General features: G+C 42.0%; 1 protein-coding gene across 1 annotated transcript in view; it reads left to right on the forward strand.

The window, feature by feature from the left end:
• Positions 1-12,580, forward strand: part of LOC147889268 (cyclin-dependent kinase-activating kinase assembly factor-related / CDK-activating kinase assembly factor-like protein) — a 61,444-nt gene extending 48,864 nt beyond the window's left edge. The window contains exons 4-5 of the mRNA XM_087391728.1: positions 9,219-9,293; positions 12,069-12,580. Of these exons, the coding sequence (XP_087247854.1) occupies positions 9,219-9,293; positions 12,069-12,314 (321 nt within the window). The 3' untranslated portion in view covers positions 12,315-12,580. The remainder of the gene's footprint in view (positions 1-9,218; positions 9,294-12,068) is intronic.
• The last annotated feature ends 1,563 nt before the right edge of the window (positions 12,581-14,143 follow it).

The raw sequence follows: 14,143 nt of genomic DNA on the forward strand, positions 1-14,143 counted from the left end.
AATGCCTTTGAGAGGCCTTGCGTGCCTATGAGACAAAGTACAGTATCAAAGTGACTCATGCTCATGGAAGCCGCTATGTGCTGAGGCAAAGGGATCAATAAGACCCTTTGCTGAGTATTATACTAGACTAAAATCAGAAATACAAACTCAAAGTCCAAAACTATGGACTAATAGCTAGACTCAATCTCAGACATAGCCAGGTACCATGTTGGCTCTCCTGTGAGCTGCGAAAATGTCTCATATCTGTGTCTGTCTGGTCATCTCACGCTGTGGTGGGGGGTGTGGTCTCAAAGAGAGAGAGAGAGAGAGAGAGAGAGAGAGAGAGAGAGAGAGATTATTGTATGCGAAAGGCCAAAGAGTCCCATGAGACCAAATGGAATTAAAGTTGTCTAGTTCACCCCTAATAATCTAACACACAAATGAGTAATAGAAAAACACAATCTGGATGTGTATGTCATGATCCTGTGGTGCTCATGTCCTCGACCCAGCCATGGTCGAGTCAAGTTGTGCTTATGCCTGGTTGGGATCCCACTGGGAGTCTTGGTGTCCCCAAAACATGTTAGAGATTTGCTGCTGTCCACCTCTTCTCTGCTCAGTAGGATGGCCACTTGGATGACGTTAGGCAGCCTGTAGGTAGGACTCAGGAGGCGCAGCTAATGTGCCACAAATGGGACGGGAAATCATAGGGTTGGCATCCAACCTCTTACTGGTCTGGTGACTCTGCGTGGTAAGCTTTGGGTCTCTTGTCTTTTGGTTGTCACTTCGTGTGGATGCATCTCCCATGATGAAGAAATCTGTGATCGCCTGTTGTTGAGGTCTCAATACCCTCATGGTCGTTCTTATATTTAACATTCAAAAGTGAAATTTCTTCAACTGTTTTTGATTCTTGAAAATATTGGCTCTCAAAACTACCTCTGAACAAAGATGCCAAAGAGGATGTGATTATGGGTGACAAAACACCGTATTAAATGGAAGGAATTGGTAATGTACCACTCTAAAGTGATACAGGTATTGTGGAAAGTATTGGTGATGCTTTCTATGTGCCAACTATGGTACAAAATCTTCTTTCCATTGGTCAAATAGCTGAGCATAATATGGAAGTTGTTTTCAACAAGTATCAATGCATAGTTAAGATTGTTAGACACTTCATCACCTTCTTTTTTTTTTGCAAAAAAGAGACTTCTATTAAGTATTAAAGAAAACCGTTAGAGCAAGCTCCATAGGGGAATATGGGATACACCATGCAATGCATGAAAAGCTCGAGCCAAAAAGAAAGGATTGGGGCTGATAGTGCCATCTCAATCCGGTAGCAACCTCCGAGAAAAAGGGAGAACCCCTCCAAACTCGAAGAAATACAGTCCTCCTAGAAGAGGCTGCCTGTGAAGGGCCCTGCATGCTAGCCCATATGGCTATCAAAGTGTGAACCGTGTCACTCCAAATACCAGTGAACACCTGTGATGGGTGTATCTGGGTGTCATCCAAGGCCTCTGTGCATCTGGCTCTCCAAATGTGCCAAGAGGAAATGCTAGCTAAAATCTCCCAAGAGGTGTCCACTAAAACATGTGAAGCTATGAAAGGAGTATGTGGTACATCTTGAAGAAGCAGGGCTCTATCTCCTATCGGCGGATCGAGAGTGCCCAAGAAGAAGGCTCACCTTCATAAAGCACCTGGGGCCCAGTAAGGGATAACCATGCGACCGAGTCCCAAGTCATGAAGAAAGGGGAAGTATGAAAAATGCTGAGTATCCGAGCAACTCCTTTCGAAACAATTCTCGCTTGATTGCAGTCCCAAAGGCAATGTCGCACTGATTCCTCTCAGAATGACAACGAGGGCAAGTGGGATCAGCCCCAAATCGTGATCTCCACAAGTTCACTGCAATCCCTCCATGAATAGAAAGCCAAAAGAAAAGAGTGATCTTTCTATTTTTGAGGGATTTCCAGAGCCTCCTCCAGAAATTCCTACGCAAATCTGCGGTGATGAAGAAGCTATCCCAATGGGGGGCTCTGGAGGAAATCCAACCTCTACTGCTCAGCTGAAATCTCCTGGCATTACCAACCGTGAAACGAAAGAAGGGAATCTATCTACTCCCACTCTCACCTGGGTCCCACTGCAAGCACTTGATAGGTGCACCTCCATATAACCACACCCTCCAGGATCCCAGGGCCAAGAGCAGAGGGTCGGGGTCTAAGTACCACTGCAAGCCCGCTCCGTTGTCCACAAAACCAGCAATCCTGACAGGCTGAAAGGCAACCTCTAGAAGAATATCATCCGTGGATCTAGAGAGTATACCTCCATCCCCAACGTCAAAGACCAAAGCATCTTCCCCGAAACCTCGAAGAGCGATCACCTGTAGAGGAACTGCTGTCCTCGAAAAAGCTTCCATCCAAGTGGTGGAAGTAATAGGCACCTCAATTGTCCATTCCATCGGGATGGTTGCATCTATCTGCTGAATCCTGCGTGCTACCCCTCTGAGGTGACTCACGGACTGTAGTCTCTGATCCTCAGGTAGGCTGATAAAAGCCTTCCAAGTGCCTAGTGTGTAGGCAGGGCTCTCTCCCATCCAGACCACTGCATATAATGGGAAGTGCATCCAGACCACTTCATCACCTTCTTATTTCAGAAACACTTGGATATATTTTTTGAAACATAAATCAGATATGCTGAATGCATTCAAGGATTTCAAAGCAATTGTGGAAAAACAAAGAGGCAAATTCATCAAGATCCTCCACTGTGATAATAGAGGTGAATATAAGTTAGCTAAATTAGACACTTATGAAAAGACAATTCACATGCAGATACATCCCAAAGCAGAAAGAAAAAATAGTAGTTGCAGAATGATTCAACTACGTGAATGGCAACATGCCACAGATGAAGAGTACAATGCTCTCATCAAGGATCACAATTGGTATTTATCAGATCTTATAGTAGAGAAAAACTCTTTTGATACAAGTGGGTATACATAGTAAAATCGAATCAAGAGTGTACCGTTGTAGTATTCCGCTGGCAAAGAACCTAGTGTTTGATGCCATAACAAAAGAACCTAGTGTTTGATGCCATAACAAAATATATTGAAGTGCATTGTCACTTCATGTTGAGAAAATCCTCAGTGAACGTAAGATAGATCTTGTTCATGTTCTGAGAACAAGTTGCGGATATCTTCACCAAACCGCTTTCCCTTGACAAATGCAACTACTTCCGACAATAGCTTAGCATTCTCCAGAACCAGCTACAAATTAAGACGGGGAATGGGTTAAGTTGTACATGCTTTTTTCGCTGCACTATTTTCACATAGTATACATGCTTTTTGATTTTCTTTATACTCCAAAAACATATTTTTAAAAGCCCCCTGCTTATCCAATGCAATTTAGGAGGTTGTGCTGAGAATAACTAGACAAGGTTCGTGGGAAACCGTGAATCTAACCCTAAGGAATGACCATATATATGTATATTTTCATTTTCTTTCATTTCATCATAGTGTATAGTTAGCTATGTAGTTGTGCACTCCTCTCTTTCTCTCTTCTACTGTTTTCTTCTTTTAAATGGCAGCGAGCAAGAAATGACATATAACATTTGGCTTTGTTGGGACCTATGGCATTAATGAATGTGTGGGGTATCTCGAAGAACGGACATACTATGAGTCCCAGCAATTGCAAAATACTTTGTGAAGTTGTTACTTGATGTAATTTTACCAATTGTCATGTATGATTGATCCTAATCAAGCCATCATGAAGTTGATGAAGTGCCATGATAGAAAGAAAGAAAGAAAGATGCATTAACGTCCGAGGGAGGCCTCGCAGGCCTATGGGACAAAGTACAAAGTACACCAAAAAAGGAAAAACTCATACAAGCCTCAATGGGCTGGAGCAAAGGGTGCACTAGGGTCCTTGTGAGTGCTAAACTGATCTACAGAGCTCAATAGCTTGAGCGAAAATAAGATATAAATCATAGACTAGCTGAAGAAGGCTGAGAGCTGGGACTAAAAAACTGAAGCCCGACACTGTGGTGGCTTGTCTATGAGCGGCGAAAATGTCTCGGATCTGCGTCTGTCAGGCTGTCTCACACTGTGGTGGCGGGAGAGGGCATGGTCTCCCCGATCTCTGAACCCACTGGGCTATGTTTAGAGTGACCCCTCGTCTCAAGCGGTCTCCCTTGAGGGAAGCTATAATAGGCTAGACCTCAATAGAGTGTGCTCTAGTCACTCTTCATGCTGCAGGTGGTCTCTGCGTCCCTCTCTCAGTGATCCAGGCTGCCCGCATATTAGCTAGCTCCTCCTCCACCCCGCTGTGTCCTAGAGCTGACTCAAATGCATAAAAGTTTGTGACGTGTCGCTTTGCTCCATCAGCCTCTATATCTTGTGGTATGGTCGCCTCCTGTTGCTCTCTAACCTATCGTAATAGAGTCTCCCTGTGTCGGCGCATCTCAAGTAGATATAGGCCAATGCAGACCTGGTCATGGAAGTGGATCAATCGTGAGAGTGGGCCGAAGCCGCTCCCCTCCTCCATAATAGGCTAGGCAGGCACATAGAAAATGCTTGTCTGTCTCAACCACTCCCAATGTGCATAGCGCGCGCGCACACACACACACACAGAATGCAAATATGGGAGAAACCAAGAGGGAATTAAAAATGGGATGGCCTAAATGCTAATCTTGGAGTACTAAACCACAACAAGCTATTTCCCAATAGAGTGCATGGACCAATACCTTTCTCATGCAACAAGATACATGAAAGATGCAAGTAACTTTCTTGATTGGGGGACTTTCCTCGATGACTCTTTCTACCTCTTTCCTCAAGAATATAATACGTTTAGAAGAATGGTCTAAGGTGGCCACAGTAAGGGACCTGACCTTTAGCCATACCTTGTCATGACCATGGACATCTAGAAAGGTCCTTTTATAACTGAAACAACCCATCATTGAGTCAGGAATATGGGCCAATCCTTGAGGGATTGGACAAAGGCTAGGTATAAGGGGGGGACTTGAGCTAAGTCTTTCTAGATCAGAGCATCCTCTTGGCAGATCTTTCACGGATGTCAAAAGCACATGTATTACGAATCTAAGAAGGATCAATAGTAGTATTTTAGCTAGGCTTTGCTAGGATACTTTCTTGAAGAAGGTCAAGGTTGTTAGAGTTATATGAGAAAAGGTGTCATTGTAAGTAAATGGGTCTCAAAACTCAGCTTGCTATATTTGATGGGTGACATGTCCTCTTTCATGAGGGATGGAGTAATACTTGTAATCATTGGAAGATTGACAAAACTAGATTTAAAATTGTCCAAAGGGTGCACAAGGTAGGTAGATTCTATGTGTCCTATCATTCTTATTACTATGTAGATTAAAAAATGTTATAGGTATCAAGCAATTTAGGTAGTTGCAACTTGCATGCAATACATGTTAGCTTTTAGGTTGGATGTGAGATTTGTGCCGATAATCAATAATTCCTTTTGAAATTAGATACGTAAATACACATGATGCCTTTGTAAGATTGCAACATCAAATATCTCATCTACACATTATGGAATCACATATTAATACACATGATCACTCCACACATAAATTGAAATACTTAGAACATGAAATAGAGAATTGCGACCAAGGGACTTACAAAATATACCGTGTGAAGTCCCACTAGGATTGGAGAGCCAGAAAACAAGATTTGGGACTCTTGGACGGAATTCTAATGAATGTATGGACGCTTGAGATGCTTGACTATCTAAATACATTTGAGTAGAGAATCATGCAATTTTGGATTCCTTACAAATTGGCTTTGACTATGGCCCAAAGGTAGATTTCAAAGAAGACTATCCTATAGGAGTTCTTGAATCCGCCAACGCTTAGAAGTGCATGAATTAATAGAGAAAAAGATAGATAGCAAGTGAATGGATAGTCAGAGAAAAAGTAGATAGCAAGCTTATAAGTGCATGGATAGTCAGAGAAAAAGCTAGATAGCAAGCGAATCCACGATGGTTTTGCATAAAGAACCACATAGAACATGATTAGAACAATTCACAAGCACTATCTATTTGCATGCATGCATGCTTAATTCTTCAAGGAATTTATCTTGAGTAGATAATAACTACAAACATTCAATGTTTGGATAGGAAACAAGTGAAGAACGCCACCTAAGATTAAATTGTTCGACAAGGAAATATAGGAAGCTTTGGAACAAGTTGCAACCATAATAGAGCCTTGCAGGCTCTGTAAATTTGTTCCCTCTTTTCTTTTAATATGACTTTCTAAATTTTCCCAAAAAAAAAAAAAAGTTGCAACCATTAAAGAGTGTTTTGGTCACCCAAAAGTTGCAGCCCTATGGTTGGATCTGTGAAGTTGTTCCCTCTTTTCTTTTAATATGACTTTCTAAATTTTCCCCCCCAAAAAGAAAACAAGTTGCAGCCATAAAAGAGTGTTTTGGTCACCTGAAAGTTGCAGCCCTATGGTTGCAACTTGGAAAAAACACACTTATCCCTTGTAAAAGCATCCTTTGGGCATATCCATGGATCCAATGTTCCTAGAAATTGAAGAAGTAGAGATAAGGTTTATTTCTAGATAAATTGGGGTTTACTTAGGTGTGATAGGGCTAATCTAATCCCTAACTTCGTAATCTAATTGGGTTAAGGTTAATTAATATACTCCTCACAGCTCAAGTTAGATGTTGAATGAATTTTTAACTAGATCTTGTAAAGTTACCAGGTGACCCGTGTACCGTTATGCTTGAAGTAATTTTTACAGAAATGTCAAACTTAGAGGTTGATTACACTACTAACTCAAACACTAAGCTGGAAGTTTCAGATTTTACCCAAAATTGGAACATGTGTTCTATGTACTTGAGGTTTAATTTTTTGCCAAAAAGTGATCTACTATATATAGGATAAACCATGATCCTGCTCTCTCCTGAAGGATGCTCTCCTAGTCGTTGTTGCAGCTTGTGAGGAGCCCTGAATCTTGCCGTGGGTGGCCATGAGGGTAATTAAAATTGGCTAGATGGTGAATGCCTGAGTCCCATCTAAGGCCTGCATGCATCTAAATGCCCAAATTTGCCATGCTGCAAAGATCTCCCAAGTCGAGTCAGTAGAAGGAGATTGTCTATGCAAAGAAGCATGCACTGCATATGTAGTGATAAGCTAAGGAGCTCCTTTGGCAGTGAGGATGGCCTTGTCTGAGTCTGCTTCTGCATAGAAGATCTGGGTACCTAACTATGTGAGCCAAGCCATAGATCCCTACTTGATGCAACAAGTGCCTCTTCTCATCTTGGTGAACAAGTATGCGATGCCCTGTCGAACCCTCTAGGCCTATCTACAACAACAATTGCCAATGCTGAACGGACTTTGAGGCAATGAGGCATCATGGGCGCTGAATATCTATCTTCAAGCATTGACCGAGAGTCCGTTGTGCTGGGAGAGCCACAAGAACATGGAAATGTTCTCTTTCTGTAGGATCTTCACAATCCTGTGCCAAGGTGATGCCATGGGTCTCCCAATGTGCTCTTTGGGTGTGTGTCCATTGTAGGCTATGAATCTGGCCTCGTCTGGCCTTTTGGACTATGTAGTCATAGAATGATAGTGTCATGTTGGGAGCTGGTGCATCAATCCAATGCCACTATCTAGGATCCCATGGTAGGTGCTAGATTGGAAAACCACCACAGAGCCAAAGATGCCAAGGATGGCCCATGACAAGGGGACGGATGATGATGTATCCGACGTTTCGACCGCCATTGAAGCTAACCACTTTGATTGTGTGAAGAACAGCATACTGGGGAAAGTTCCTGCATTTGGGGGTTCTTAAAGGTCTAATCTGGTCCACATTCCTGAGCAGTAGTTGTGCCTAGACACTGTCAAGGTTTTAATTGCTTTAATGATCCAAGAAGCTGACAGCTGCTTCGGAGCTTGGTCAGTGTCAACTACCCCAAGCCTCCCTTCTTCCTTGGGTTTTTTGCAAAATACCCATCTTACTTTTGAGTTGCTAGAGTCACCTCCCCACATAAAATATGTATAGAGTCTAATAAAGTTGTCAAGCCCCACTTTAAAGGGAGACCAACAAGAAAGGTAGAAGATGCCCATAGCATATATGCAATGGTTTAAGACCATTTTTCTTCTAGCAGATAGGTACTCTGTCTTTTGGTCAAGAAGGTGTTGCTGCTCTTGGCATGCGACCATGAGTCTCTCATGAATCCAGGGGTCTGCAGGGCGCTTCCCCTCCTCTCTTTGGAGAGTAGCTAGTCTGCATCTTAATACCTATTGCCTTCTTCTCTCTCCCCTCTATTGCTATTCGATGGTAGAGATCCTTCGTAAATTGATGTGCTGTAGTGACGCTCTGGAGCCGTTTCCAATCTGAAGTCTTGGCTGTTCTAAATATCCACTATTTATGCTAAAAGCTCCTCGTCCTAGTACATGGAATAGTGGTATTGTCCAATATGAAAGTGCAACCTCCTCTGTCCAAGGTCCAGTCATCAATGTAGAAGCTATCCATCTTGGGATGGATGGTCCCTCTGAGTCTCTTCTTAGATCAAGAGTATGGGAGACTGATCTCACTGATCTGAAACTGTAGATAGGCCAAGAGTAAGTTGATCTGGAACTCATCCTAGAACCAACCACTCTCTCTCAAAAGGGAGCATGCTACCTTCCTTTCTCCCCTCTTGTCAGCAGAAGCGCGGGGATGGGCCTACATCCCAGCAAGTGAGAGCTAAGGAGCAGGAAGAGGTCTAGTGAGAGGTGGAAAGTTGGATATGGTGGAGACCGAGTTAGAGCAACCCAGCATCCAAAAACATTTTGCGGAGAATGCTCCAATGCTTTTTTTGGAAATGCTTGTACGTTTTATGTGTATCTGGAACACAATTTAGGGTAAGTTTTCATTTCAGCAAATTTCATGAAATTTGCTTTGCATACTAGGTTTTCTTCTGTTTGCTCATCTGATGGGTCCTCCTTCTTTAGCATTCTTAGTCCTGCTTTGACTGTGTTTGTCTGTGTTGTAGGTATTTCGAATTTGGATTTGTACAGTTATCATTTTGCAGATACCATTGTCAGAAAGATGGTGTTGGAAAACCATCTGAGTAATTCAAAAAGTCCAAAAGATGAAATTTAACCACCAGCATCTTGAAGTGCCAAATATTAAGCACTGATATTCCTATTGGACTTTCTTTAGGATGTTGTGATCTTTTGTCCTTTTGGAAGGTCCAATGTTTCAGGATTCTATACACTTGTCAATGGATTGTTTTGATCTTGTAGGCTGAGGAACGATCGGCAGCTCTTAGAAGGCAAACTGTTGCACAAGATCCTGCTGTAGTAGCATCTTCTGAACAGGTAAACACTTTCTGAGTGACATTTGTGTAATGAAATATGAAATGAGCAATCTAATGATATTTGCTTATTTATTTAGTTTTTGCTATCAAGTGAAATGGCATGTAAATCAGTTTCAGACTGTTGTTTTTGAGCATGGAGGTTATGTTGTTTTTGCTGGTGATGCCATGTAAATGTATATTGAGTATCCCACCCCGTGCCCGATCCATCTATCTGTATATTTGTTCATATGCATGTATTGTGGTAAAAGTCTGCAACATATTTGGAATACAAGATCATGATATGGATATTAGTGTCCAAAATACTTAGCTTTGTGCATTAAGTCTTGGCGGCACCCTTAATCAAGGGTCCCATGCTAGCTTTGGTAAGAACCTATGGGTTCTATTAGGGGCCCGTGTGAGAGGGCAGATACACAACTCTTCGGAGAGGTTGACATGCCCTGTCATTTAGGAAGGTAGTTTTGGCCCCATTGGATGGATTGACCAACCATGAAGTGGCAAAAAGGGAATGACTGAGCTCATTGTTATCATCTTTGTGACTGGAGCACGTGTCTCCTCATAATTCATCCTCTTTTCTTGTGCATGAACCTTGGTCATTTGTGCATGTTCGCCCTCAACATTTCTCCCTTGTGTTTTCACTGTTCCATCATTGCCGTGATAAAAACTTCTTGCATCTTGCTGTCTCAGCCTTGGGGAGATCACTCTATAAAAATCCATAAGCACCTGCAACTAAGCTGTATTTAAAAATACCATCATATAAAGAACTTAACATTTTTAGCCATAGTTGGTCACTCCCTTCCATATGTATCCATGTTTGGATATTGGATGTATAGTTTCCCATTGTATAATGTTTGGATGGGATGGAAAGCCCCCCTCTGAATATTTACTTAAACTAGTCACATCAGATAAGTATTTTCCAGTAGCCCCCGTGTATCTAGACCACGTTTTAGTCTCCTGATTAAAAAAATCCCCCTTCGTTAAACAAGATCCTATGTTACATATTTGTAAGGTGACCCCCATAGAATCTCAACTATGGGTTGAATAACAGTTTGCATCTTGTAAAGCAAGAGGACGCTGTCCATCCTGAATTTGTTGCTGCAATTTTGAAGCAAGAGCATTTGCTTCATCATGTGACTGCTCTGCTCATGTGGCACGAGCGTGAACTACATGCTCTCACTCTTCTGAAAGATAAGACTTGAACTGAGGATAATGCATTTGATAGTGGAATTATCGTCTGAAACTTTTATTCTCACTATCTGTTTGTTAAAATTACATTTGACTCCATTAACATCAAACTTTGGCTTCTTTTGTCATGGAACGAAAGCATATGCCACTGATCAAAACACTCTCAGGTGACTGACTTTGTGCTTACATCTAAAAACTTTTATATCCAAAAGATGCCTGGGATACAGTGATATCCACCGATGCCTTTAGTGGGGCATCTTCCCAAATGCTTTTTATAACTGCTTGCACATAAACATGCATTTGGTTGTCTCCATGAGTGACGACTCTCCATTTTTTCCTTTAGCAAACACCATTCTGTTGTGTTGTGTCAGACACTAACCAAATAATACTTAGAAAAGGGAAAGAGTTTTTAGTCAGCTTAGCAAATAATCTCAAAGTAAAGGCTGAATTGATTTTGTGAATCAGATTATGGAAGGAATATTTTTTGACGTGGTTGATTCAAATTTGCCTTTGGGGGCTATCAGGATGACTTCTTTTTTAACAGTTTGCAGTCTTGTGCATGTATCCTGTAATGTCTTTCAGCTGGATACTTCAGCACAAGGTTGCATTTGCAGACAAATGTGGGTAGTACTTCATTAGAAACATTTTATAATAGCATAAAACTTATTGGTGAGGTGAGGTGTTTTAAAAAGACAATGCTGTGCTTCTTTATGAGGCCCACACTGCGGCTTTATGATAATTTCTCTTTCGAGAACTTTAGTTCAGGCTACATATCACTTTTTTCTGCATAGAAGAGATTCACCCTACCCTTTTTAGAGGCTCTGAGCAATACAAACGTAGGACCTTTTTCAGCAGCTTCCATTCTGCAGGGATTTTTGATATAGCCAGAGGTATGCCATTAATTTGAATAAACCTTCCAACTTTAAAGATATGAGAAGTTGTGTCCCAAAAGATGGTTCAGACCATGAGCAGATCACACGCCTGCTGTCTGGGACACCAACTTTTCTTTAGTGGGAGGATATGTCATTCCTTAGGGCTGATTTCGCAACTTTAAAGAGTTGAGAGGTCAAGTCGAAAGGATAATTCAGGTCATCTATCAGGATACACAACTCAGAATGAGATATCAGTGACATCACATAGCTCTTTTAAAGGTGTAATACTTAAGGAGTACCTCCTGGCTGTCTAGTTAATGGGGGAGAGTTTTTCATAATATCATACTCTTCACCTGCCTGTTCTACGTGTTTGTCTTCTGATGCTTCTTGGACCTTGCTTAATTTCTCTTTGTGATCTCTGATGCTGATTCATAATAAGAAAACATCCTATGCCCGTGGCTTTTTTTTCATTAGCCATAAACCTATCATTGTTCAGATTGTTGAATATACTTGTTGCAAGGTGATGCATTTGGCATCCTTTCTTACATGAACTTTTCCAGATAATGATATGCAAGAGTGCCCTTTTGCTAGCATACTTCATTTGATGCAACTAAATTCGAACAAGAGTGTGCAGAGCCCCTTGTTTGCATTGTTCATGGATTTTTGTAATTGCATCATTATAAGATTTAACTTGATGTGCTTACCAAAACTGGACTTTGCAGATGCAATCAGTTCCACAACCAGGAAGTGGTCTGTATGCGCCGGCTGTAGCAGCTGGAACTGTCTTCATGCAGCCCAAACCCACTGGTCCAGTATCACAGGCTGTTCATGATAGAGACAGCTTATTTGAAGATGAAGATGCAAAGAAGCTTAGAGAAGAACGGAGTGCCAGGGCAGGAGGCTGGACATCTGAATTCGGTCGGCGAAGGGCATTTGAAGAGGCATTTTCTAGCCTCTGGGTCAATTGAAGTACATGAACTCAGCAAGATTGCACCTTTGGTTATGCCTGCAGCCCTGTAAGAGCTCTCTAGTCATTTGATGTTTGGGAATTCACCTTTTCCTTTGATTGTGTTTTCCACTTTCAATCAAAGAACTTGTTCCATTTTTATTCATGTGTACTCATGAGAGGAGGCGATCGGAAAAAAGGGTGCTTTTTTTGTTGGGAAGACCGGAGGGGCAATTCGGAAGGTATCACGGTGTGCAGCCGTTATCAAAGTTGGAGCATTTTGTACTACTATGTGGACATGGAATCTCTCTCTCTCTCTCTCTCTCTCCCTCCCTCCCTCCCCCCCGCCCCCCACTCCTTACGAATGCACATCCCCTAGGGCCTAAGATGTGGGTAACAACCTTTCAATGGAATGGATGAGGATTTTCCAGGAACTTGAGATGTTATGATGCGTGCATGTGGGCAAGGGGGAAAATGAATGCTTGAGTGAGCACATGTAATGGGCAAGCCCATGCTAAGTTCGAAAGAGGTAAGTTAAGCTGGAAAGAGGGAAATCCTAATTACTACTAATGAATGTGATAATGTAAATATGATTTCAGTACGCTTTCCTAGCCAAGAAATGGAACCATACGACCATTACCATCTGAGTTAGCACTCAATATTAAAGAATAAGCTGCTTATTAGGATGTGTTGTATGTGCTTATGCTCATGTTGTGCAGGCATTACAAAGTTGAATATGCGTGTCTTTTGAAGATGCAGAATCATGCGTATTGTAATATGCATGTGAAGTACTAACATAGAAAACATACAAGAGTGGTGGAAAATAGAGTGTCAACAAACACAATGCCCTAATCGTTAATCCTATCAAATCTATATGTATAAATACTCATACATCAATAGTGGATGTACATTGGCAAGCTTATTGTGTATGTTGCTCTCACGATTTCTTGTCTCCCTCCACACTATTTTTTCATGGCACCATCGGATATGCTTTGCATGGTCGATCACGCATTATACACCATTTTTTCCCTAGTGATATGGACATCCGTAAAAAAACACGCCATTAGGTGTGTTATCTAATCAAGTACTTATCGGATGGGTATGCCTCATTGAGAACATTTGCAATACCACCTAGGTTGACGTGTACGAAAAGTGTTGCGTCCATGGGATATCCTTTGCATGGTCGATCGAGCATTAAATACTATTTTTGCTCTAGTGTCATGCACATCCGTAAAAAAACACGCTGCTAGGTATGTTATCCGATCAAGCACTTATGGGATGTTTGACCATAGTTTAAGTTGATCCTAACCCTTGAATGTGTGGCATGTGGTAGTGATCCAATGGCTCAAAGATTCTCGTGCCTATGATTAAAAAGCTAGTTAGCGCATCATGGCGACCGCGTGTGAGTCCTTAGATAGATGTAAAAATCTAATGGTAGAGCAGAGGCGTCTCACATGTTCTTGGTGGTTTAATCTAGTGATGCAAAATCGACGCATCGTGTAGAGCTATCACTTGGCTCGTGCATTGATATGGTAGCCACTTGACCATTGGATTGAGAGGCTAATCCAAGGGTGAGAAAGATGTACCTCACGCGCGCCCTTGATTGAGAGGTTGATCCCAGGGTGGGGGTATAGATTCGGTGTGTCACGCGTGGCTGTCAGTTGGCATGCGTGTTTAATGAGGCTGCCACTTGGTCCGTGGTAGCTTGTGAGCCCTTAGATGGGGAGGTTGATCTAAGGGTGAGTAGGCACCTCACATCTGGATGGGGATAAGATCGAAAGGTGGAGAGAAGGTGTTCCATGGGCACCTTTAAGTTGAATGAGATGATCCAATGGATCACAAAGCCCGACC

This window comes from Dipteris shenzhenensis, chromosome 20 (genome assembly GCF_047967505.1).
Source record: "Dipteris shenzhenensis isolate YYH24624 ecotype China chromosome 20, Dip_SZ_1.0, whole genome shotgun sequence".
Taxonomy (NCBI): Eukaryota; Viridiplantae; Streptophyta; class Polypodiopsida; order Gleicheniales; family Dipteridaceae; genus Dipteris; species Dipteris shenzhenensis.